Source organism: Anopheles moucheti, chromosome 3 (genome assembly GCF_943734755.1).
Source record: "Anopheles moucheti chromosome 3, idAnoMoucSN_F20_07, whole genome shotgun sequence".
In the NCBI taxonomy this organism is placed as follows: Eukaryota; Metazoa; Arthropoda; class Insecta; order Diptera; family Culicidae; genus Anopheles; species Anopheles moucheti.
The window spans coordinates 17,613,439-17,641,173 of record NC_069141.1 but is presented as its reverse complement, the minus strand read 5'-3'; the positions used below and the strand labels follow the sequence as shown (position 1 = coordinate 17,641,173).

The following is a 27,735-nucleotide window of genomic DNA, read 5'->3' as shown; positions in this document are numbered from 1 at the left end:
GGTGGGACTGTGCGCGAAAAACGATCATCTGCGGACGGGGGAGGGGGGGGGGGGTTGATGTGGCTGGGAACTGGAAATGACAATCATCATCATGGGCCTAATTCCAATGCGAACACGGCGAGGGAATGAAATCGGCGATAGCATGTAACCCGGGGTTTTTTGGTTTTGTTTTGCTTGCTTTATTTCCTTTATCAAGACCCGGCTGCAACGCCGAGCTTTGAGATGTTGCAAGCCGGGCAAGATGAGGCAACGCGCACTAAGGTGGGTGCCCTTGTCCGATTATGATTCACCATCGTCCGTCCGAGAGCTCCACAGATCATAATGTTCATTTATGATATGAATGACCTTCGCTCTTCTCGCTTCTCTCTGCGTGTCTATGTGTGTGTCTTTTCATTTCGATATTGAAACATCCAAACATCACTGCGGCAATGGAAGGAACAGTGGAAAATATATCGAAAAGTGGGAGGAAAAACACAATCGAAATCGACACCATCGACGATCATGATTCTTTTCGTTCAGTCGTCCGCAAGTGCCGCAGCCACCGAGCGACCTCTGATGGCAAAATAATGGTGCGGAATAATTCCATCGTAATAATTATTATTAATATTGCATACATGTAATCAGCACGAGCGGTTGACGGTGTGAGAGAGCTTTATTCGCCCTTCATGGTGTGCAATAGCTGCGGGGCATGCGCTAGGCTTGAATGTTAGAAAATATTACCAAGAATAACGATTGATTTATAATTACTTCTTTATAAAAACCGAAAGGGAAGCGCTGTGCTGTTAGGCTACTAATGATTATTTCACTTGTATATTGTAAAGAACTCAACAAAAGTTGCAATCAAATCTGTTTCCGAATGCAGCACGAGTTGTATTCTTTTTCGTCCGCAGCTCTCCAAACGACCACAATTTTCTCGCCCAAACAACAAATGCGCTATCCGGCGGGCGCACAAGGGAAAAGGTCAAAATGATGATGAGGGAAAAAAAGGCGGCATTTGGAGGGAAAAACATGGCCGACGAAACCAGCGCCGATGAGTCGTTAGTAGAGAAGGTGTAGACGCGCATTGGTGGGTACAAAACAGGGACAGAAATGATTCCATCGGTATTTTGCACCGTCGGAACAGAACACAGCAGGGCAAAAAATAAGGAACCTTATGGAATCATTACCGGGCGCGTAACGAATCGACGGAAATCGAAATAAGAGAAACAGACAGAGCAACACAACCCGCCAATGTGAGTTACATGGCCGACGGAAAACAATTATCTTCCAACATTTGCCCGTAGGCTCTCGTCGTAGCTCGAACAAAAAAAAAAAAACCTTAACGCTGATCTCGGGGTGGTCTTGCTAATGCGCGTCTGCAGACATAGTTGGGCAAAGCTTGGAGAAAATATTTGTTTCAATAACAAACATCACACATCACCTACGAGCTGTTTGAATTCGTGACAGTATCATCGGGCAATATAATCGAGACATCATATGTGGCAATCAAAGTACGAAACCCAATACAAATCATAAATAATGATCCGGCACTCAAATCCCATTCTGGAACAATTTCTCCCACCACCATCGAATGAAGAGTTCTAAAATCTAAAACAAACATTTTATCGCTTCCCAATATGGGTAGACAAATGAAACACGTGCATGGTCCCCGGAACCGATTTGCGATGTGGAGAGTGGGAGCCCTAAATAGTTGATCACTCCAAACAGACACCTTTTCATTGCCGCCGTTCCATCGTAGTACACACAGCCAAAAGGGGGAAAACCATGTCCCTTTGTGCAACGAAGCAACGAACACAGTAATTGTTTGCATATCTTGTTTATTATGATTATTATATGAGTTGAGCTTTACACACCCCGGGGTACAGACTGTGGGTGCTCCGTGCTGTGGAAGTGTTAGCATTGGACAATGCAATACATCTCCCCCTGCCCAATGTCGCCTTCCGCTCGGCAATTGCCCTTTTTACGGATCTATGGACGATACTTTCATCGGCCTCAAAGCAATGCTGACGGTCGACTGTCGACACTGACACGGTCGTGCTCGGTGGTCAGAAAGGTAGAACAACCGATGACACATGATCTGGATGGATACACAGACCCGTCGAGGAGACCGATGACTGACTCGGCCGGTCAAATGGGTACCATTGCAGAACGCACTCCTCTTTTCCCGGCCTCAAAACACCCGGTGCCGCATTTATGATACGCTTCGACGCCGGTGGGTGGCCGGTGTTGTTGCATTTTCCTCAACGACTAGCCGTGACCGGGTTAACCTGCTGCAGCACAACGGCCATAAAAGAGGGGTGTGCATTCTGGGTGCATGTGCAATGATTTATTTATTAGTTATGACACACACTCGACGGTCACACCGTTCCGGACCGATGACCAGACAGACGAGAATTGGTTGGCCTGCAAGGGGGGGATGGGGAAATTTACTTTCTCTACCCACCGAAACGGTACCGAACCGTGTGTTCAGTGTCACATCGTAGCGACGAAATGAAGAAATGTCCACCGGAAAATGTGGACAACGCCACCCGGCCGTCCACGAGGACGAGGTGAAAAAAGGTGTCTGCACGAAAGGTTTCACAACGTTTAGCGACGACAGGCGGAAAAGCGTTGCAGGACCAATCGTCTCGCTGATCAAACAAGCGCCAGGTTTTCCACTGGGCGTAAGGGTTGGTCCAACACGGACAGGGACAGGGTTCAGTATCAGGTGCAGCTTGCAGCGCTCGGTACGGATCCAATGACCGCACGGGTAAATCCGATGGACGTGATAATAGCTTTGATTGAGGACTCATTAATAATACACACAGGATATACTAGTTCGCGCCGGATAATACCGTATACCGCGCGGTCCGGCGGCAGTTGGTGTGAAAATGATTCGAACCAATTTCAACGCTACTAAGCAGATATGTCAACAATGAGCGAGACTCCGAAGCTGTGGCGTAGGCATTGGAACTGGAGGAGTTATTTTGCAAAAATTGCGAATTCAGGCCATTCTAGAAACGCAACATCAGTCAAGAAAAATAGACAGGAATTCTTCAAGAATACTATTTTAAGTGAAGCGTTTAGCAAAACATTTCATTTCTGCAACTTCACCGCAATTTCCAAACACTAAAAATGCAAACTCTTTCCATCCACAGAAAGCTCGCTGTGCCGGTGTCCGCAAGCGCACGACGAGACACCTAACGAGCAGCTTGTCATACAACGTGATCATCAATATTTATTTATGTATTGCAGACAATGGCACTGTTGTGCATTTTTACGGCGTCACACACAAATTTGCACAAATTGAGACGAATTGCGCGGAAAATGTAACGATCTTGCCAGCGTTTTGTTAACTTCATCTCCCCAGAGATGAAGCCAGCTTTATCACCGCAAGATGAAGATATCAGCACACAAAAAAAACAACAACATTTGAATCGTTAAATTAAAATTGTTCTTCACAAATTCTCCCGAGAGCCGAACTATTTCAAGCCAAATAAAGGCTAGGCGCTTCCGGAGGAGCCGTGTACAAAAGTACAACAAATGGCTCGATGAAGATCACACGATAGTAGCAAGCGTAACAATATAAATTGATGTCGGAGCAACCGAAGTCGGAAATAATAATGCTAATTTACATATGGCTGTCCGTTCGCTTCTGTCGGGACTGTGTTGTTGATACAGCGATGAACATTGGCCCCGTGTGTTTTTTTAGAACCATCCGCTGGTGGGGGGAGTTCGGTTCCCATAATCCTTCACCTTTAACCATTTCTGCAGAATCCCTAAAGGTATGAGATAATCATGCAGTGCAACAAAACATAACCATCCTGTGCCTGTGCATGGATGATGATGATGATGATTCGGCTGATCGTTCTTGTGTCGATGCTGATGTAGCTGCTTTACGTTACGTGGTATGACTCAGTTTTTCGGTTTTGTTTGAAACGAAGCAAAAAACTCAACGAACGTTGGTAACGAAGGGAATACAGCAACATAAAAAAAAATATTCCCTCCCTATATCCAGTACCGTACACGCGTATGTGAAACCCTACAGCCTCCACCGCTGCTTGGCTACTGTGGAGTTAAACATTTAAAAAAAAAAGGAAAAACTTGCAAAAACACAGAAACGACCGAGAAAAATGCTGCATGTACGTTTCGCGCATGTTTCTTTACCGGTACACGGACGGTACTCGTCGTTCGCTAGCTCTACACATGTGCACAGGATCCTTTTGCCTTCGCAAGTGCTGTTGAGAGCAACCAGCGCTTCGCGTCCATGTCGATACCCACACCTTCGACGAGTGCAACGGGTTTGGGGAGTGTTGGGAGAATATTACGATGAATAACATCAAGCAAATCCCGGGGTCCCGTTTAAGATGCAGCCGAAGCTGCTAAAACACAGCATTTCAGTCTCGGAGGTAAAGCACCTTATATCATTTCCCTCAACAGAGAAAAAAAGATAACACAACACGCAAACAGTGTGGTTGTGGCGAAAACCATAAATACGTTCGCGTACTCTCCAAGCTTTGACAGTTTTTTGTCTTCAACCGCGCCGGGTGTGAAAGAAGTCTCAAAATCACTATCAGATTGTTTCGACTTCCAACATGGCAAACATTTTTAAGTTACGTTCAACTACCAACCGGGCAGGGCCCGAGAGGGCTTTGCCAAATAGGGTAATGAACATTTTCCACAACCGTATTGGATGCTGCTCGTAGGGATGCTGAATATCACGAAGAAGTCGGGGGGCAAAAATAGCGTGTTACAGCTATCTAGTACAAAACACTCCCACGGAACAATTGTCTATGGCAAATGGGTGCAGGATGCTGAGCACGCGAAACAACATAATGGTGCGCATAGCGCAACAACAACCGAAAAAAAAAATCGCTAACGTAAGGCGGAGGATAACGTGTGCTGGAGCCAGCGGCGCAAAGCAGGAGAATTATGTGTATCGCACAATTTAAAGCACCATATAATAAATCTCCACCTGGAACAACGTCACCCGACCAGCACAAAAAAGGGTGTTTTAGTACATTTTTTATCTTACGCTTTATTTCCCATCTCCTTGCACCATCCCCGGAGAGGCGACAACACACACACACACACGTACACATCTTGGTGTAAGTTGAGTCTACACACATACACACATCGATCGTTAGCTGCGGGGCGATTTATGCTACGATGTCATCTTCTCACCGCCAGGATCCACCAAGTCTCCGCTACACTACGCCCGAGGAAGTGAAGGAACGATTTCTTCTCTCAACAACCCCCTGTTCGGACGCTCTTGCAGCCCATCTTGCCGCCACTGGAAACGGGGTGACATATAGCAATCAAAAGCCACATCGAAAACACCCGCCGCTCGAGACGGTCGGCTGCGGAGTAGAAGGTGCGAAAAGAAGGTGTGTCTCGAGACGGTAACAACGAACTGCAGCCCGTTGGACGACACCGGTCCGTGCGCACAGGTAGAGGCGAACACCCCACCCGAACCGGTGCCGCCGCAGTGGCATCCATCCATCCGTCAGGGGTTATCATAAATCATACTTGCCCGCTGGAAATCTGCACAATTAAATGAACCCAACCCCGCCGGAGGCCAGGTGCTTCGAGAAAAAAGGTTTCGGAGTTTATGCTTTCGGTACGATGATGCGCGTTAGGATGCGAAGGATGCACCTTCGTATGCGCGCGCGGGGGAATGGTGTGTTTAAGGCAGGAATTTTATGCTTACGCGAGAGCCCGACCGTCTCCCATAAAGCACCGGGTGAAATAACAAAAAAAAAAACCCCCGTTCGAGAGGTGAAACACGGCGGCGGCGATAGGATCAATTTTTTATTTCTTCCTGCCTTGCCACAACGCCAACGACCCCGGTATATGCCCAAAAAAGGTATGCTGCTGCTATACGGCGCGTTGGGGCATTATTCCGCTCCTTCCGCTTTATCGTCGTGGCAGCACTCACACAAAAGGATTTGGAAAAATTATGCTAATTTTTATTGGATTTTATTTTCCAGCCACTTTCGCAGTGCCTTTTCCCTTTGATATCATTGCCATCGTCTAAGGAGCTGTCACAGGGTTCCCTGTGGCCCTGGACGGGCGAATGGTCCACCAGTTTCGGGTAGACTGTCTGGCGACGGCCAAGAGCAGCTGAGGAAACAGTTTGGCAGGATATGTACGAAGGTAAATAAAAGATAAATGCAGACCTGGAATGTTTTCTGTGGAACCCAATTCAAAAGGTGGATTTATTGAAATTTGGGATGTCCTTTTTCTTGAGAACTACATGTCTTTTTTGACATTTCAGTACGACTGGGGTGTTCAGCTATCTGGCTTTGAGCTTCAAGTGCTCAACTACCTCTATATTCTACAAGACCGGCCGTAAGTGGCCATATATCCTGTTGTGTACTAACTACTGTGTCCGAAAAGTAAGGACAACGGACCAGTCCAGCGACTACTGTCAATGTCAATTGGATGTCAAATTTCGCGCGCCAAAAGAAGCTCCTTTGTTTTTATTTTTCGCTTGTCAATGTTGTATGTTTTTGACAGATCTGTCACGTTTCAAGTCACCACATCAACCCGGTTAGGATTGACAATTTGTTTTCGGAGCTGCGCCAAGTGTTTTTGTTTGTGTATCAGCGCGCATGTATCAAATTTGGTTTGCGCAATGAAATAAACGCTTCGGGGAAGAATTTATGTCGAAGAAAAATGTGTACCAAATGGTACAGTGAGCTCAAGAACGGCCGTAAGAAGGTCGAAGACGAGGACCATCCACCTGGACCGACGATGCCCAAGGATTTGATGGTCAACAATCGTCGGTTGACGATACGAAACCTTTCCGAAAGTGTTGGGATTTCCAAAGCCTCGGTCAACACCATCCTGAAAGATGTTTGCGGCCAAGAAGTTGCGCCAAAGCCGATCGAACGAAAATCAAGGTGATGCTGAACGGTATTCTTTGATTACCGTGGGGTGGTGGTTCACAAGGAATTATTTCCGAAGGGCCAAACGGTGAACAAAGAGTACTATCTAAGCGTAATGCGGCGGTTGAAAGGAACGAAAGGACATCCCAGCATCCGCGTTTTCCACCTACTTCGAGGAGTGGAAGAAGAGCTGGAAGAGATGCATTGCATCGGAAGGGGATTACTTCGAAGGTGATGACCTTCATTCACGCAGTCACTTTATTTTTTCGGATACAGTAGTATATCCTGAGTTCAAATACAGTGAGTGTCCTGAGTGAGTATAACGACGTAAGTCGTTATATGGAAAACATAACCTAGAAGACTGGTACCTCCAGACTGGTTAAAGATCAGACAAGCTTATGCTCATCAAGCTTATGACTTCTAAGGAGTCTACAGGTGAAGATTGATCCTACATATCTACTAAAGAAGAATTACCTTCACAGCAGCACGTGACAACAAGAATTCCAACTAAAGATGAGGTCCTTTACTACTTCTTACAAAAAATACACAACCTCCTGGTCGTCAATTGTATCTTACGGCAAGTCAATGATTAGTCAGAATGCCCACTTTGCTCACGGTAAACCAATCTGTGCGCCTGCCACTCACAGCTCACCGATCGCGGGTCCCACTTTCTCCAAAGAAACGTACACCACACGGTTACACCCCATTCGAAACCTGTGAGGCCGCCCATTCGCGGTGTTGTGTGTCTCGTTAATATTCCGGCATGGTCGGCGGATGCCATAGTTGTGAAAAGTAGCAGTACCGTGCGCACATACTAAATTAACTGTACTTCACCACGGTTTCGGTACTTCAACTCGCACTACACCGCTGGCACGCCATACAGCGCCCCCCATAGGTGAACGATTTGCGACTCCCCGCGGTAATGTTTGGTGGCACAGACGGCACTTTCGCATTCACGCCATCCGTCCGGGATTCGTTCGGGGCCGGGGGCATTGGTTGGTTCGAGATGACAACTTTGGACATCGTAAACATACTTTCCTATCCTAGATCATCAACCGAAACGGTAGGGTTTGGAACACGGAATCGAACCGGTGCGCGCCCGGGGGGTGGGAGGACATATAGTAGTTTGTCTGAACTGTTTTGTGCGTGCGTGGGAAGTAGGTACTGCCACCATTGGGCGAAGTTCTCCGGGAGCCGCCAATCGAAGGGAGTCCGGGCCGCATGGTCGTACTATTATGTCGTACGTGTTGACATAGAATTCGTGCCGTGCCGGTCACTTCACGCAATCTGCCACCCCACATCGGGACCGGGCGGTGGATGACGACGGCGGAGACGAAAGCAGTGCGAGCGTTCAGCCGGTCTATGTCCTCGATTCTGGCGGCGCGCTGCTTTTGGGCCGGAGAGACAGACAGTGGTGCCGGTGGTCGCGATTCGCGTGCCACCACAAACCGTGCGCAATGTGTCAACACTTGGGGGCTTTTCTTCCGAACCCGGTGATGTTGAAATTGAATCCAGCCGCATGGTATGTAAGCGGACACGGAACGGACACGAAGGACCGTCAGCGGTGAACGTCGGACGTCAAATCTGAAACAGCTGCAATATAATGGCGAGGATGCAGTCGCAATTTGCATACACCCCACCCCGCTCGAGCGGGACACACCGAGCAGAGGAGGCGCGCGCTCGTTGAGACACTTCATGAAGTTATTATTCCATTAGGGGGCTTATTGTGCTGCTTGGCACGCAGGCCGCGCGTTCTGGAGCAGACGACTCGCGTCTTCTGTCGTCGTTTGCAAAAAAAAAACAAATGGCGAGGACACGGCGATGAGACGCGACTATTCTTGGATCAAAAGGAATGTGTGTATACAATCCCGGCAAATATGTTCCACTCTTCATTAGCGAGACTATAGGATAACACGCATGAGGAATTTGTGAACCGGTCCGCGTTCTGAGTGTGTGTGTGTATGCATTCGCTCATCCCCCTTCGGTGTGGTGTGGATCGATGGCGATATGTGCGCAAACCGTACTCGACATGACAGGTTTCTAGAGTTCCATAAATATTAGTGGAACAGCGCGCAGTTTTCTTGCCGTGTGTTTATCCGCATGGTGCATGGTAGGGCTCGAATATTTATACGATCCACCCAAGTTCATAAATCTTCACCTACGAAGTGCGCAGAGCGTGCGAGCGAAACGAAGATGAATTCTAGCCCGAACGCGGTACAGTTTTTGGACTAAAAACACCCCACCCTCTCAATCATGTCCTTCAGTAAAACAAGCGAAACATAAGAAGAAAAGAAAAGAATCGAAAAACTAAATTGGCGAATGTTGGCCGCGGGCGGTGCGAGGCTGCGAACACGCGGCCCAACGCGGAAGGCGCTCACAGTGTGCATCTTCAACGCTCAGTAGAGGAGAAAAATGCTTTATTGTCTACCATTGGCACTAATTATCCCATCCAGGCGGGATATGAAACAAAGTGTAAATGATCGTTGGAAGCAAAAAAAAAAACACAACCGAGGGATGGTTAAACAAAAAAGGAAACGAACGAACAAACAAAAAAACGCAAGGGCTCTGCCCTGGGGAGAGCCGTTGGCGCAGTGTGCACATGCTACACACACGCGCGCGCGCACACATGACGTGTACCCCGTTGCGGGGGGGCCTTTCGACAATGTGCAACGCCACCCCTCGCGGTGGCCATTTTGGAAAGGAATGCGTTTTGTATTTTTTTTTGTTGTTGATTTTACTGTTTTTCTTAATGCTTCTGTTTCCTGCTGCTAGTGTGCGTTTATTCACTTTATCCTTGTTATCATACTGCTGGGGGTTTTTTTTAAACATTCTCAGGGAAGAGAAAGATTTTAGGATTCAAATGCAACAGAGCGGACCGCCCGCCTGCACAACCACCGGGTGTCCACCGTCGTCGTCGTCGTCGTCTCGTTTTGCCGGCGCATGCTGGGCGCGGGCCCCGGGTCGCATGCAGCGGTGCAACTTATTGAGATTGCTTTATTTCGCTTGGCCGTATGATTTGTTTTACGATTTAAATGAGCGAGACGTTGGCTCCCACGCCGCATGCGAATGATGCGTGCGGATGCATTAAATTCAATATGCAGCAGGGGAAAAAAAAACAAGATCGATCCATAATGGTGGTAAATAAATCCCGAACGATGGACTCTAAAATACAGCCAATGAGCGCAATATCATCACTTATTAATGAACAAAGGGGCGTAAGGATTGATTTAACGCAACAAATAATTCATTATATTACAAAACGGGAATAAATTTGTCCTTTAAAGCAGCGTTTAAAGGGAGATATACAGCCAGTATGTTCGAATATTAAGAATTTTCTCCAAGTTCAAGATCTCTGGAACATTAGACGAAAATTTGGAATTAAAATACCCCTCAAATAATTGCACCAATTAGCTCTGCCTAAAGAACAAGGAGATTTAAACCTCATGATCCCCGAAGTAAAGCTCAAAGCCTTACTAGTGAATAGACAACTAAAAGAAATGGAAAACACTCCATACAGTAGAATATTATTAAATCACATTCAAAATCCACCATACATAGCAGACATTCCACAACAGAATCCGTGTATCAAAACTATTAAAATTGAGAAGGCTTATCATTAAAAACTCAAGCACAAAAGCAATCCAAAAATCCATCACTAGTACAATTACAACACCACAAATAATACAAAAAACATCCCACATTGCAATGGCACAAGATATGGAGCTTAGTTCTAGCGAAAGAAGCATTCTGTGTTGGTTGGCTAATGAAAGAATGTACACTCAGCAATTAAAATTTAAATATAAAATGGTGCAGCATCCTAACTGCGAAAATTGCCAATGTGTGGAAAGTATTGAACACAAACTAAAGGATTGTAAACTATTTTTGCCAAATCATTAAAGACCACGAAATTAAAATGCCTACAATTAGCCAGCTAATGACATCGGAGCTAAAACTGATGAGTACAAAAAAAAACGAATTACAATATTGTCAATTTTAAGCAAATACCAGTCCAGTGTGTTTTCAATAATGAATTAAATCAGAACGTTTCAAAAGATGAGCTGAAACAGCTGACAGGGTAACAACGGCATGGTGCATTATTAGGAAATTCATAATGTAAGCTTATGTAAACGAATAAGGTAATAAACTTTGATTAAAAATTATCTTGATGATTTTAGGACATGTTATAGATGATTTGTGCATTTATAGGCTGAAAAACATATTTTTTTCGGGTGCCCTTTATAAATGCTTCGGAAAAAGGTCAAAAGAAACGTCAAAATATTCAATTTTTAGTTCTGTTTCTCATACTCATGAATGTGTCCCAAAGTAATAAGTCCTAATTTCCAATAATTGTGCCCCTGCGTATATGCACTCCCTAGGATATTTACAGGACAGAACTGAGTTACTATTGGTATTCCAAATCAAACCCAATCCAGACAGAGAAACTGGAACCCTTACCAGTGCAGGGAAAAACCCCCCTCGGCAGCACTTGCATTTGAGATGGCTGTTTTTTTTTCAAGATTTATGACATGCTATTAATTGTCTCGCACGAAGAATAGGACACTCAGTCAGTGATATGTACTTCCCCCGGTGTGACCTGTATCTGTCCCGCGAGCTGCTCGAGCTGCAAAATGCAAATTAGCTGCACCGTGCACCGTTTGCATTGGCTTTGGAAAAGTGCAATCCTGTTGGGACCAACTGTCAGCCACTGTGGTGCAGCAGGGTTTTGGTCGAACGACTGAGCGCGAATGCAAATGTTTGTTATGTAAATTGTGATTTTCAAAACCCCCCCATTCCGTAGCACAAAAGGATACAAAACGTGAACACTATTTCTACACTACATGTTTTATATTATATGAATGTGCTTCGAATTTTCGTTCTGTCTAGTTTTTCCATCTCTCCCTATGTGCAGACGAAAATGTAAACTCATTTTCATATGCAACGAATTCCCACAAAATGCACCTCTACTTTGAAGTATTTTTCCCGACTAGCTTTCGGCTTCTTTGTATCCCTTCCCCCCCACCCCCACCCCCCCTCCCCCCATAACTACCACTGGCATACTTCCTACCAGGGCACGGGCATAACATTATTCATCAAACGTGTAACAAGGACGATGCTTGTCATAAGATGACATGCCCCAGCCTCCCGGCTTCCTCTAAAACCGTCGGTGAATTGATCGTATCCTGGGCAGCCGCCACGGAGCGCCACTAGTGGAAAGCACTTGTAAGAAGCATTTCCTTCCTGCCACGGTCAGCAGTATTCGATGCTTCGACATCCGTCACCTTTGCCACACACACACACCATCCTCGGTCGGCATTATCGTCGGCCGGGGGTTAAAGACAAGAGTGTAGACAGCATCGAATAATACACACTCCCGCACATTCCCGCAGCAACAATAAAGAAAAAAAAACCCCCCATCATCAACAGCAGAGGGAGAGTAAGCGCATACATGTGTTCGCCTTACACATCGCACATCAAGAAGCAGTCGGAAAATGGCGACCAGAATGTTACCCCTCTGTCCGTTCACTCTCCGGGTTCGGTTTTCTCGCCCCACGTCAGTCGCCGGAATCATCCGCCTGTCTCAGGACACATCGGTCCGGTTTAGGGTCGGAGATGGTTTGTGTCCCGGCCTGCGTGCCCTAGAGCAGGGGTTGTTTGAAGCTTGCTGAAGTGCAACCGAACCCCCAGTCGTGCGGTACCAGACAGATCCACAAAACCGTGTCGATCTGCACCAGCCAGCGTCCTTTTGCCCTTCGGTTGTATCCCTTCGGTGCCTAGGTAGGAGGGTGGCTTCAATTTTTTGTTTGACTTGATTGGCCTCATCATCATCATCATCGCAGCCGACGTCTTGCTAGTTGTTGTTTTATCCATCACCGCTTGGTATCGGCGGCCCTCTGCCGGCCCCAGAGTGCGTTAGTCGCAGGAAGAGGAAACAGGAGTAAACCGACAGCGACGAATTGACGAATAGGAGAAGCAACAAAAAAAAAAAAAAAGGAATATAAGGGGAATGATATGAAGTGCTGCGCATACATTTTGTATGTATGCCCATCATCCCTGTCACTGGGATGAGCTGCTGCCACTGGTCGCCCTTGCGAGGATGCGGTGCCATCTTCGTCCTGCATCGCAAACACCAACACCAACAATCGCTTCCCTAACGATGCTCGAGGAAAAGAGCATCAAACGATGGCGAATTGAGATGGAGGGGACCCCAGGACGGCAAAAATGGTTTGGCGGCTGCTAAAACAAGCAAACCACCCGTAACGCATATCGTAAAAGTAAGTGAAAAGGAGTCCCCAGAGTGTCGAATGGTGCCCCAACCAAAACCGGGCGGTGAGTGGCACATGGCAAAACATGACGCGAGGATGGCAAACACACACACACACACATAGCAAGGATATTTTCCTACGGACAGGTCCGCACAGGGCGAGCGGACTCCTGGAGTTTAACAAACCTGCCCCACCGGGGTTGCGGTAAGTGTAGCGGATGATAAAAAGCAATAGTTCACCCACGCGCGAGGGAGATCCTTCGATCCTGGCCTGGGCCACGAAAGGATGGGAGTGCGGGAAGGACACCATTTTCTGTAGGTGTTTGGATTATTCGGGATAATCTTATTACGTGTAGAGAGCGAGAAGTGCAGATAAAAAGAAGTTTATACAACTGAAAGCTCACCTAGTTGTAACAATAGAGGGGATTGTTTTATGTGTACACAACAGTGTAGTAAATTATAACCTTTCGAATAGTTTAGTAACATTTCAAAGGATAATGGTAAAGCAATAAATATATTTAGCGGTAAAGTTTATCATCAATGATATTTCTTACTCCATTATTGTTGTAATAGCGTTGTAAGCTGCTTTTGCTCTTAATTCACCACAGGCATCACAGTCTTACCTGTAAATAGAAGAAAAGGAAAACCTTATTACTAAAGTGTTTGAAGCAAGGATAACCGAAAATGCAACTGGAAACAATTCCACTACCATCCGTGAAGTGAGCTAATTGAGCAATGGATCAGGACTACAATCAGGATTTCAATACAGCCAATCAAAACCTGAACGAGAAGAATATACTGCCGGCTCTCCCATCCATTATTATACGCACAACAGCGCCAGTGAAAAGAAACAGTCCGACAGTGGAAATACGCGCGCGCGCGCGCGAAAAAAGATTAATGCCGAGTAAATATTATTGTTTATTTTGGCTGCTCACTGCTCAATGTTGCTGCCTGCCTGCCGTATGCCATACACTTCCTCCCGGGGTCGGTTTTTTTTTTTGTGTCACCATCACTACTAAACGATGCTTTTACTCTGCTGCAAACCCATTCATTCATACGCGACAAACGCGTTTCGGGACAAACGCGTAAACTAAATAAAATCACTTGAGAGAACTTCATCCACGCAGTTCCCGTGTTTCCCGCCGGGTGAGGAGGTCCTCCTACTGATTTCGTGCGTGCACCCACTCGAAAACTGGCAACAAAAAAAAAAAGACCGAGACCCACCTAAAGTACCCGGAGGGATGCATGACCCGGGAACACAAAGGATCGCCAGGACACGCTGCGGGAATGAGGAAGACGAACCGGAAAGTAGGGGGTCGCAATAAAAATATCACAATTCTGACGTAGATTTGTGTACACACGTAAATATCTGTCAACCACGACGATGGGGTTGGAACGAGGCGCGTTCGAAGAAGAATGTGTATAAGTGGTGATGGGAAAAGAGAACGAGAAAGAGAGAGAGAGAGAGAGAGATAGACAAAAGCGGAGGACACGACAGAAACGCGTCGTTCAACGTTTGATTAAATATTGATTTTGACAATTGCTGTTTGAAAAGGTTTGCTGTCGATTGCTCTGTTCCCGGGTTGTTCCCGGCTGGTCCCCTTGCCACTCACTGCCCCACACAAAGTGCCGCTTGGCACAATGACATTAGCGTCATGAAGCAGAAATAAGCTGTATGAGCGACAGATAAGGGTACCACCACCAGCCAGTGAAAGAGCAAACAAACCACTGCACAACAGTTGAATAAATTTAGATGTTTTAATAAACTTTGCACAGTCTGTCTGGGAAAAGGAGACAAAGAGATGTGTTGCTTTTATTTCTTTTAACTATTAATAAACGCTAACGCGATATCTTTCAGGAATTATTAGCCATTATTGAACGGTGAACCTTTTTTTCCACCCTGGATGATGTACACGAACAGTGTGTAGGTTCAGACCATCCGGCGGGGATGGACAGGGCAACAAAATAAACTAGAAAGCTAACAAATTTATCATTACCATTTTTCATGTCACCCAAAGAAGAGCAGAGATTCAACAAATTGAGATATTTTAGCGCAAGGAAAGGCTGCTTGCTCGAACATTGCTCGAACGTTCTCACCTTCCACCAAGCCAACCAAAAGGCAAGCGCAACGCAAGCAGGATTTTTCTATCCCATTTTATATCAAACCACTGACAAATTGCCAAGCGGAAGGAGAACTTCCTTCCATTATAGCGAAGGAAAAGCCTTAATTCCGACAAATGATCCATAGGCTGTCATTTCGGTTGTACCACCGTACCGTCGTCCTGGTGGAGCTTAACGCGCGCGCGTCACATTCAAAACGCGCGATACATACGAGAGGTGCGACGAGTGAGCGAATTTTCCCATCGAGGTTCGCTGTCATAAAATGAAGAAGGCTCGCCGGGAACTTCTCGAGATTCAATCTGCTGCGGCCCATACACGGACGCACATCTTTATCAACAAAGGAGCATCGAAGAAGCACCACGTGCATTGCGTACGCGTTGCGTACGAAGCGTGTGCGATAAAGCAACATATCTTTTCTTCTCCCGGCAATAGCCGTCACATGTAACAAAGCGTCCGTCCATTTTCCCTCGGCTTCGCTGATCTTCTGAACCCCCCCCCCCCCCCCCCCCCCGGGTACGACGCTTCTTGCTGGGGGCACCCTTTATCAACCACCGCGGGGCCTGTTTACAGTGAGGCGAAACATATTTATGACAAATGTTTCATTATCATAAAAATAATATTTGTTAAGCTTTTCCCACTTCGGGCTCCTGGCCGCTTCCCACCCTGTTCGAAGAAAGCATACCGCCGCGGCACGATATGTTCGCGGATGTGTTCTACACCCTCTTTCCTGCGTTCTCAACCACACACGCTCACAAGCACTGCGGCGTTTGTTTCAGGGCTAGGATCTTACAACGTTTCACCCCACCGAAAAATGGTCCAAAACCCATCTCACACAACGCAGCACTGCTTGAAACGATTCACCAGAAAAGACAGCTCGAAAACGTACGACCATCTTCTGCTTCGCACGCTCCCACATATCGAGGCGGCCAATTTATGCTACCATGCTCGCAGGGTAGCATCCGACAAAGAGGGATGCGCGAAGGAAGCAGCGCGAGAGACGAAAACAAATAATGATTGTCAAAATCGATGATGAACAGCCGGTCGGTCTTAATAGAGGGAAATGCGCGACCGAGCACGATGGACGGCCGGCGCGGGTTGCGAGGGTTCGGAGAGACTATTTCGCCAGAACGCCAGGACGACAATGCAGGGAAGATGAAGCTGGAAAACCGAAACATGGCTTCACAAGGAATGGACAGACAACGACGGCATTTGGCGCTGTTGCCCGGGAATCGTTTCGCTCCATCCCGGGGGAGTACGGTGAAGACTCGTCCGATGTGTCGTGTGTATGGCACCGTTCGATAAGAATGTGTAATAGCCGACTCGCAATGCACAGCAGCGCCTTGGTGTTTGTGACTTTTTAGATCGGAGCAGAAACGCGATCCATTATAACATTTTTTTTGGATTTTCCAACAAATTCTGCATTTTGAAGGACTCGAACAATGCGGTTTGAGACCCCAGCAATCCAACCAACTCCTTTTACATGTTTTAAAATTAACAAAATAAGAAAACAATAAGCTTACCATGCTCCATACATTATGTCCCTCCAGTGCACAACCTGTGGCCACAGCACGGACTTTGCAATGAAAGTGAACGAACCACAACCGAAAATATGCACGAACCAGCGGAACCACACCACACTGCTGCCTGGTGGCTCGCTCTGGTGCTCAATGGTTCCACAGCACACAGATCACAGACTATTCTCTAGTGAATCTTCAAACCTTCCCTTCCAAACTGCTCGTTTACGTTGCGTTCTTGGGGCGTTTCTCCTTGTTCCAAAAGGGGACGCTTGTGGTGGCGAAGGATGTGTTCGTTGGAAAATTATGAGATAATTTATACTGTTGCATGTGTGAACGCTACTACTCCCGCTCGTCCACAGGAACGAATCCCGTCGTAGCTGCCCGTCGTTCTCGTTCTCGTTTTGCAATATATTTTAACACATGTACCACCAAAAACACACACGTGCGCGCCACGGTAGCGAAAATGCCAGCTCCAGACGGTGCTGCTGGCAGCCACCGCCTCTGGTCTAGGATGGTTTCTGGTTCTGGCAGCAAAGCGCACGAATAGTAGCCATCACTAGTGCCCAAAACCCCGGCGGCGGTGTTGTCCATGCTGTGTGTGTTTTTTTTTTGCGTGTGTATCCCACTTGAAGGATCTTCATTTTTGCAAGCTTCTTGCGAGATTCAAAAGAGCTGGAGAACGAAAAAAGAAGACTGTCTGCGCAGCACACAGGTCTCGTCAGAATTTGCACGAAATCCCAAACCATCATGTTTCACACGGGGGGGCAACCGCTCTGTGGATGGTTTTCCACCATAAGGAAAATCACTCCAACCAGCGTTCGGAAGCGTATGAAAAATGTTCTTCGGGTAGAAGATTCTCAACACCCAAACACCTCGCACATTCGCAATGAACCTTCCGAGCGCAACAAGGCGGATTGATTTATGCCCTTTTATTGTAGATATATATGCTTCGCTCATAATGTATATCATTTGCACGTGTCTTTTTTTTTCTCTCTCTCTCTCATGGACAACCCACAAAAGCACACCACCAGAGTTCGACGTCTCGCGGGAGGATCGCATAAAGCATAGCAAACGCAAACGAGATCCTTCACTAGGACAAGGCAGATGAATCATAAAAAGAACCAAACAAACAAACCGAACCAAACAAAAAAAAGCATGTTCCACACCATACACATAGGCGAGAATCCTTCAAGTAGTTCCAGAAGTTCCAATTGGAAGGGAACACACTCTACACACACAAAAAGCCCCGTCAATATTCACCTAAAACGTGTGTTTATTACTCGCTCCCGGGTTTTGGTGCCCACATCAAACGCGTTCGCTGCTGCTGTTGTTGTTTGACAGGGGTAACCAGTGCCGGTTGTCTTGACACTCGGGGTCACTGTTGGGCCATATATTGGTTCTTTGCTGGGTGGGTTTGGTTCAGCAACGAAAGGTACGAAAACCAGAAAAAACAACCCGCCACAGTTCACATAAACGTTGTTTGTCAACGGAGGTAAAGGTTGGTTATTCTTGCTAAGACAGGGTAGTTTAGCAGCTGTTGGGTAATATCTGGCACTTCGGTAGGGTAGCAAACATTTGCTGGAACGGAGATTATACGTACAGACGAAGACTCAATTAGGCATTTAAAGTAGCGTGGAAGAGTGCTGTTCCAACACAGTGTTCTACTAGGGATTTTAGCAGAGTTTTATGAATTTGAATACAGCTTTAAGCCGAAGAATGATTTCGAATCTTAAATATGAAGATTCCTAACAGGATCACCACAGATTCCTGGAACTCTAAGGATACGTCAACCATCGCAGACTAGGCAGTATCATGAAACTCAAAAGATTTATAGAACTCTAAAAATTCAAGAGATCCAAAAAAAATCATTGAAGAAACCTGATCACCACAGATTCCTGGAACTCTAAGGATACGTTAACCATCGCAGACTAGGCAGTATCATGAAATTCAAAAGATGTATAGAACTCTAAAGATTCAAGAGATCCAAAAAAATCATTGAAGAAACCTGATCACCACAGATTCCTGGAACTCTAAGGATACGTCAACCATCGCAGACTAGGCAGTATCATGAAATTCAAAAGATGTATAGAACTCTAAAGATTCATGAGTTCCAGAAAAATCATTGAAGAAACCTGATCACCACAGATTCCTGGAACTCTAAGGATACGTCAACCATCGCAGACTAGGCAGTATCATGAAACTCAAAAGATGCATAGAACTCTAAAGATTCATGAGTTCCAGAAAAATCTCTGAAGAAAGATCTTGAGATATTCATGAATCGTTGGAGACTTGAATATTCATATGAACGACTCTTCTTAAAAGATTCATTGTATACAACGCTACTCTTTACATCGCATCTGGATAAAGGCCTCAAGAAATGGAGCAAATAACAGCAAATAAATCAAATCAATATGCTTTCGCCCTCAATTAACCACATCGAATGCTAGCTCGTGGCCATCAGTTATCAACTGACAAGACAAACTGACTGCTAACATAACTGCAAAGCAAGGAGATGCGAGCCCAACCACGCAACTCCATTCCCCCCCTTCCTCAGGGACCGAGGAACGGAAGTGTAGTGCGCGAACCTTAAACAAGATAGATGGCAAAGCCCACTTGAGCCGTTTTAATATTTTAATCCAAGCGTTTATGTCCCGCTAGCCGGAACATTTGTTCCCGAAAGATTTCCGAAACCCTGCAGGTCTGCACGGTGCGGGAGTGCTGAAGCTACCATCTGTCTATCTGTTCCCCCACACCGCACCGGGGGAGTGCGGGCAACATACACGTGGAGCACGTGCGCACGTCCGCACGCACAAAACAATCGAGAAACCGTTCCTAGTGCCGCCCAGAATCCTCGGTGATGAATGGCAGCAAACCGTACCGAAAGGGGAAGACGCCACCCGAACCGTTCTGGATCTCTATCGCCGCGCCGATGGGGTCAAAACTACTGTGGGGCAGCCACATTAAAGTGAAAACGATGGGCGCGCGGTGGATGATGGTGTGGCCGCTCAATATATCACACAATTCAATAAACTTTTTCTCATCAGTGTGATAGAGCACCTCGTGCCAAATCGACCCAAATCTTCCCCTGCTAGGGCAGGAAGAGGAGGGTCCCCCCCGTAGAGGCAGGCTGGGGGCGAATTTCTAACAACTCGCGATCTTTTGCCACAATTTATGACATTCCCCCTTCTGCGTTTCCTGATTCCCTGGTTTCTGTCTAGCAAAAATTGGATTTGCCGCCCGTGTGGACGTGCGAAGGCAAAGCATCATCTCAAAACGGCCTTCGTGTTGTGCGCAAACACAATAACGAAGCCAAAAAAAAATCCGAAAGGAACACGAGAGGAGTGGGACTATATCAACAAAATAGGTTTTCCACCGATGCTATCCACCATCGATAATTCCCTCTCAGCGACCGGAAGGGCGGAAGGGTCCTTCTTTAAGGAGCGGAAAATAAAAATAAAACCAGAAAAAACGGCATAAAACATACCCAACGACAAAAAGCCGTCAAAATCACTCTCCCATATGCGTACTATTTGGTAGATTTGGCAGCGTGCGGGCATTACTGTCGATGGTGGCCGCTTTTCGGCAGAGCGTTTGATGATCTTACTGGTGGTGTGTTAGTTTTTTTTCGGTTTTTTGATTCTATTTCACAGAGTTCTTTTTTTTTTGCTGTTTATGGTTGGCCCCGAGAACCTCAATGAAGTCATATAAATCTTTTATTGTTTCAACGCAGTATCGGCAAAAGAAAGCATCATCTTAATAGCTTCCATCGTCCCGTGTACGAAGGATGCGCTCTTGGACGAAGGGTACACTTGCAAAAGGACATTTTATCACACACTGTCTCTTCTCCGCGTACCTTCGACCTGAGTTCCCAAAAAAAAAAAAAAAAACCTCCATCGCCCCTTATGACGATTGTACATTTTACATCCCAGCCGTCCGGTTCGCAGGGCTACGACGCAGGGGACCCGGGTGATGTGATGTGGTTATGCTGTCCGAATGAGCGATAACATAAATCGTGGCTATCACATCGGTGCCACATCACGCCCATCAAACGCCTTTTCGCGTTAACATGCTCCTCCATCCCGCCACCCGATTGCAGTCGGGGATTGATGTTAAATGGTTTTGCTCTTTAGCCTTCGGGGTGCACGGGACCAAACTGGGTTGGACGGGCTACCATTTTCGCAACACACACACACACACCCTGCACCGCACCGGTAATCTCATCCACGTCAACATTTAACGGTGACACTAAATGGATTCCTCATGACCTGGGCTTCCATTACCATCGCGCGTAACGTTTCGAGTGCCGGGGTGTGTGTGTGTGTGTGTGGGGGCAGAAAATAGATTCCCGGGCATCAAATGGGATGCCCGCATTTGGCAGCGTTGATTACGGCCGTTGGGTACGAGGTATTATGACGTGTATTGACACGTTAAATATTTTAACACCTAACACAAGACGTCACCCGGCGCTGCCATAGATTGGGTCATGGATTATTTACGCCGCACAATAACTTGCACTCCGCAGGGGCAGTAAATTTAAATGACACTGTCTGCCATCAGATCGGACCATAATCCCGCACCATAAGAGATGGGTTGGTTTTACGTGTTATTGTTATAAACTTGCCGGTGTCAGGAGTGTATTATTGTAAGCAATTTTGTGAGCGAAAGCGAAAAGACAACCGCGTGTCCAATAAAAGGTTTTTTCCAGATCGGATACAGCTTTTGAAAGGCTGTCCCCCAGCGGACGGGGTCAGTGTTTATGTTTTAATGTAGTACGGTATGTTTTATAGCAAGAAGCTATAATAATTAAAACTAATTTGCAAAACGATCTGTTCTTGGCAACAACCCAGCCCATAATTAACCAACATTTTGTGGTGCATAGAAAGTGTAGCTCAGTTTCAATAATTACTATCATCTCACTCCTCTCATGGTCAACGAAACAGAAAGGCCATTAAGCGTAGACATTGTTCGGTGTTCGAGTTTGCTAATCAATATTTTTATCCACTGTGCATTGATTTGCATTGACTAGAATGCATAAATTCGAAAGGGAGCTTGGAGCAACAGCATCAACAAAATGAACATCACACGACGGCAACGCGACAATAGTTTCTTCCCACCCGGCCAGCCACAGGGCGTGTTGTTTCTTTCGCCCATCCACCCCCCCACATCACTCCCCCCCCACCGGTAAACCGAACTGTTTACCGAGTGCTAATGAATCTTAATAAGCTGATCCGAACCCGCCGTAGACGGACGACCGGAGGCTCATTAGATCGGTTGGTTTAAAAGGCGGAGAGCGAATTTCCTGCTTCCCACTCACGCCCTACTACGGTGTGGCGGCGAAAAACATACCACCTCAGCACTAACCACCCCTCTGGTCGAGAGTCTGGTCGGAGATGATGGTTTGCTAGTTATATCACTTCAATCAACAGCTCTATCTTGCGCACACGCCGTCAGGAGGCATTGTTTGCTGTAGGCTGTATGTGCACAACAGCGCAGTACAGTGTTGGTGCGCCCTGGGGAGAACGGGGCAGTATTTTATTGCAGTATATTATAATTACCAAGCACTAACACCAATCACCACCACCACCACCCCGTTATGGCTGCTGTATGTTGCAAACAGGCCCCGCTGGACAGAACAGTACTAGTGGGCTTTTGGGTTAATTATCGCCGCCGAGGCATCCACCTCCGGGAGAGAAAAACTCAAGTGCGGACTCTGGGCTAAGATTTTCCCCTCGTGCGGCGAAGAAAATAACAAAAGCTTCCTGAAGGGGTGGCAATCAAGAAGAAAACTCCCCCGCACCCGCCATCACCCGCTCCTTCGCTTGGGTGGTAATGAACTGTCAAAACTGGCTACCAGAACTGGAAAGGGGGGGAGGAATGAGTTGCTGGTTCCTGTCTGCCTCTCGTCGTTCCGCGACTTCCGGAAGTAATTTTTGATCGATTGAACGAGAAAAGCACGAGAGAGTGAGAAAAAAAACACCGGGCCAATCCTCCCCCTCTATCGTACGCATACAAAGCAGCATCTTCATACCAGGCGGCCATCACACACCTTCTTCAATTAATCATAGCCGCAATTGCCTTACACCGATGTCAGCCGATTATGAGCTGACAAAATGGGGCCAGCAAGCAAGCAGCAAGCAAGAAGCGGCAAGGTGGTGGCTGGTTGTATTTAAATAAAAATTAATTATTGAACCATTTATCAACGGCTGACACGGGTGACAGCAAAGGGAAGCAGGCGGAAGCGGAAGGAAAATTGTTTACTTTGCAGTTAATTGCGCAAAGCAATCAAACTCGCCGGCGAGCTGTGTTCGAGCACTACGAGGTGCTCTGTGTGCCTCTGTGTCTTCAGCACATGTACTGAGGTGCTTTCACTAGAATTATGTTTCATTTAGCCGCCGGCAAATCGACAAGAAATGTACGTTACAAACAACACAAAAAACTGTTAAGAAGGCGAAAAAAAACGGGCCCCATTACAATGTATCATAAGCTTGCAACACCTTTGAAGGCTTGACGCTGCACGTTGTATGCATTCCTGCGGTGCCACGCGGGGTTGCGCTGCAATGCTTCACCTCACACACACACACAGGCGCTCACAGCTTGTGGAGGGGTTTTTTTTTATGTGCGCGCGCGCGCGAGAAACAGAGTATATATCCACCGTGTGGCGGTGGTTACGCGCGACTCATTATCATTATCCTCATTATGTTGCCGTTTTCCCCGATGGTGCGTGGCGCCCCGTCCGGCTGCTGGAAGGGAAATGTTTTCCTTCCGTTGCGTTCCTTTTCCTTTTTTTTGTTGTTTTGAAGTTATGTTGCATTCCATATTTCCCATTTAACGCTGCTACCATCCATCCATCACGTCACCACCCGCCATGGTGACAAAGGGAGGCCTGCTACAAGGGTGCAAACTCTGTCTGGTTTGACCGTTGTTATGTGTGACCGACGCTTGGCACTCATTAAGCATAAAATCTTGCTTGAAAGGTGTTCGGCGCTAAAAACATTTGAAAATTGCTTACCAATAACCATGCTGCCATCGCTCCAATTTCTTCTCCTCCCGAGGGGGGGGGTTTTGAGTCAATTAAACTGTAATATAATTGTCACATTGGGCACATTGCACTTGTCACTGTGTTTGGCGCAACACGCAGCGCAAGACATAAAATTAATTACTGGCCGATTATTGGCGCGAGCAAGATGCCGTCCCCGTACAACAATGTAGCAGCAATGGTGGAATGTTTTCGTTTTTTTGAAGGACGGAATTCTCGCCTTTTTTTTCAAAAAAAAACTCATTAGTGAACGAACTCAGTGGGGAATAGAAAATCCTCAAAATGTGATAACCCTTTCACGAGGAAGAAGATGACTTCTGGTCTTCTTTGGGACGTGTGCGCTTCCAGCAGCGTGTCGCCCGAAGCGACAGCGGAGCAAACTGTACTCGAGAATGCGAAATATGTTACCCGGGATAAAAATTCGTACAAAAAACACCACCAACGGAAGTCTCCGACAACATTGTGCATAAGGCAGAGCACAAAACATCAAGGGAGGAAATAAAAGCGTTCATTATTGTAAACAGCGTCATATGGGTGTATTTAGTTGTATTTATGTAACGAGACGCATTTATGTAATACGTCACAAGTCTTCAAATTTTGTCCGTCACATTTGAGCTCATTTTAAGGACATTTAGACACACAATTTGTAACACATTCTCACTTAAGAGATTCGTAGAAAAATTATAAAAAATTGAAAAACACCAACTTGATAACACAGATTGTCTTCAGCAGGATCGCAAAAAGGGCTGCAAACTCGCAACACCTTCAAGCTCATTCTGCTTAAACTATTATTATTTAGCTGTTGTGTGTTGTGACCTCTCGTAGGCACTTTTTTTTTTCTTCCTACCTACATTGATACACAAAATTGCAAACAAGAGTTTAATTGGTTATAATTACCTCTTTCTCTGTCCTCCCCCCTCCCTCCTCTTCCTCCCTGGCATTTGCTTTCACCGTTCGCACAGACACAGAAAATTAATGATCAACATGGTGCTAGATGAGATACGAAAGAGACCCACCGAGGTAGGTGGATTTCAGCCCTTTGGGTGAGCAGCGCGCCCAGCAAATAATGATGTGTATGCAAAAAAAAACATAACATGTTGTTTTGTTTTTTTCATTTACCTCAGGAATGGGTTCCGTTCTGGGCTTGCTACAACGCCTTCCGGGAGCGGTGGTGCCGGTCTCCATCAACTACGGCGCCCCGTAACCGGTGCGTTTAAGGGACGTAAAAAGTAAAAGTCACCGAACGGAACGAGAGGTGTGAGATACGCACAATGATGATTCTAAAGGGTGCCCTCCCCCCCCGTAACCCGGGCACGGGGGCTAGGGAGCAGCGCCAGAGAGCATTTGCAATAAAAAAGGGGTTACTTCTCCATTACGATCTGCCTTATGATGGACGTCTTCAGGGACAGGCCAGGGGTAAACAAACGTTTAACTTAGCCGGCGCAAAAAGAATGATTAAATTCGTTCCCCATTCTTTTGAGCATCCGAGGGCAGTAGTGGTAGTAGTGGTAGTAGTAGCACCGGGTGACTGATGGCTTACGAAGCGGTTCCACTCACTTTCACGACGCTTTTTTTTTTACTTCTGCGTACGCAATATATGCTGGAGGGAAGCAAAACAGCAACAAAACAAAGAAGTCACAGCAGCTATTACTCACCTTCTACCTGGGCTAGTGCTCTCTGTTTTGCTTTTCCGAAGGGAACAACCATAATTTAATGTAGATTTCCTTTTTGCATAGCAATTAAAATGGTCACCATTTAATCGTGTGTGTGTTTGCGTGTTTTTTTATTTTATTTTTAAAATGCATTTCCCTTTAAAACCGAAAAAAACTGTATGTGTCTTTTGCTGGCCGGTGTCAACACACAGTTTCACGTTGTTGCGGCAGAGGGTTGATTCGATTTAAGCGAATAATCACGGTGACGATCACGATGATAATAATGATGATGATTATGGGGTGGATACACAGTAGGCACACAGTGAAAGTTTGCCGCGACCTTTTTGCAACTAAAAAGTTGCGCTAATTTTAATCATCACACTACTGACTACAACCGGATATGATCCATAACGTAGAAAATAAACATTAACAGGGGGAGTAGTTTTGACATTTGGCGGCATTTTTTTTTCTCTTGATGTCGTTTCATTACAATAAAACAATTAAATATGCATCACAGAGAGCGCAATGAACCACGGTTACACTGTCAGGTTAATTAATTATTGCAAACAACAATATTTATTAATCAAAAAACTACCAATCCTTTACGCACCTTTTCTATGGGAAATCTTTTACTTTGTTCGATTGACCACCGGCAGCTGTGGCAGCTGGCAGCATATCCATATTCATGAGCTAACCACCTTGTCGCTGGTATCGCGAAGCAACAAGCCCAACCAGTTACCGAGAAAGGGGAAAAATGTCGCGATAACAGCAAAACCAATAAAGTACGCCAGTTTATTTCGACGTACAGCAACGATCCACTTGGTTGTTCAGTTTTATTAACCCGAAGAAAAGAATCAGGCGCCCGGGCAATTCTCGGTGGAGATTTCTTAATTGATATGCGACACCAACCCGTTGTTGTTGCTCGGTGTGTATGTGTGTGTGTGTCGAGATTTCCTTTTCAGGGGGTGGTATTAGCGCGTCGAAGTATTAAATTAGTTCGATTCGGAAAAGCCGCCACCGCGGACCTGTGTGCGGGGTGAAAATTATTTCCCTGGCTTATAGTAATGTGCGTAATTTCTTGGTTATGCCGGAAATCGTATACAATTGCTGCTTAACAAACGTTCTTATGATGTAATCTTTCATTAGCTGCTGGTTACCATACCCATTCGATCCGGCAACTCAACACGTTTAATGTACCATGAAAAATGGTACTTTGTCTCGGTGGTACTACAATTGATTGTTTTATATTGAATTTTCACATAAACCTTATGTTTTACCTTCCATAACTGAGCCCTATAGACTATAGAGGTCTTGTATGAACAAATGTTAACAAGAACATCTTGGATATCATTCAGACAGTTAAACGTCTTTGGTTTTCCGAACACTAAAGAAGTGTACCCTCTAAAAAGCTCTTGTGACATGGATAAAGTAGAAGGACATCGTGACTACACGCCGAATATCTTATCATCATTTCATGCTACATTTTTATTCCAATAGGATGAGGATGCCTTCATCAGATCTTTAATAGAACACAACGCTTTCGTAGACAAGAATCGACGTCTTCAGAGGGCATCGTAGATTTAAGGGAAAAGCAAACGAATCAATCTCTAATAACATATTTAGAGTCAAATCGCCGGTTTATCGCGACACCAGCATTAAGATATGATACCAATGTATACAATTTAACGTTCATGATAGTGTTCTCCAGTGGGAGATATTGATGATGATCGATGATCAGTCATAAGATCACCCAAAGCGAACTAAAATTCTGTTTCTTTGCTGTGCGCTTTCTCACCCATTTTTTTTTTTTTTTATTTATTCATGGACGGTCAGGCCGTATTGCTTTTTCTCACCCATTCTTATCGAATAAAGTGATAAAATTGGGTACGGTGAGGCGTGTCAGAAAAGGGAATGGAATGCAATCCGACACATTGGTCCACTAGGTCCAGTTTGGTAAATAACTGTTCCTCCCCCTCACGGCAAACACTGAGCTCCGACATAAAAACCACAAAAGCATTGTGCTGTGCTTTGCGGGAGTTACGGAACCTGACGTCCAATAAAGGGTGGAAAGGCAAATATTTCCACCACTCGATTTGAATTTTATCGCAAACGGCACCGGCAACAGTGCGGCAGCACCGCTGTGTGTTGCCCGACACTGGATGTTAATTTTCCTTTCCACACAGCACAGCAGGGTGAATATACACACGGGCGCCGCCGCATAATACCGCCGCAACAGCAACGACCGGTACCCAAATTTGGATAAGGTTTTAAATTTCCG

At 46.0% G+C, this 27,735-nt stretch overlaps 1 protein-coding gene across 4 annotated transcripts in view; it reads right to left on the bottom strand.

Annotated features, from left to right (window-relative positions):
- LOC128306026 (aryl hydrocarbon receptor nuclear translocator homolog) overlaps positions 1-27,735 on the bottom strand; it is a 192,728-nt gene that overhangs the window by 97,857 nt on the left and 67,136 nt on the right. Inside the window, exon 1 of one of the 4 annotated variants that reach the window (XM_053043709.1) lies at positions 13,686-13,736. The exons of the other annotated variants lie outside the window; for them this stretch is intronic. Coding sequence (XP_052899669.1) covers positions 13,686-13,690 — 5 coding nt within the window. The 5' untranslated portion in view covers positions 13,691-13,736. Of the gene's footprint in view, positions 1-13,685; positions 13,737-27,735 lie in introns of those variants that run through there. 4 annotated transcript variants of the gene reach the window in all.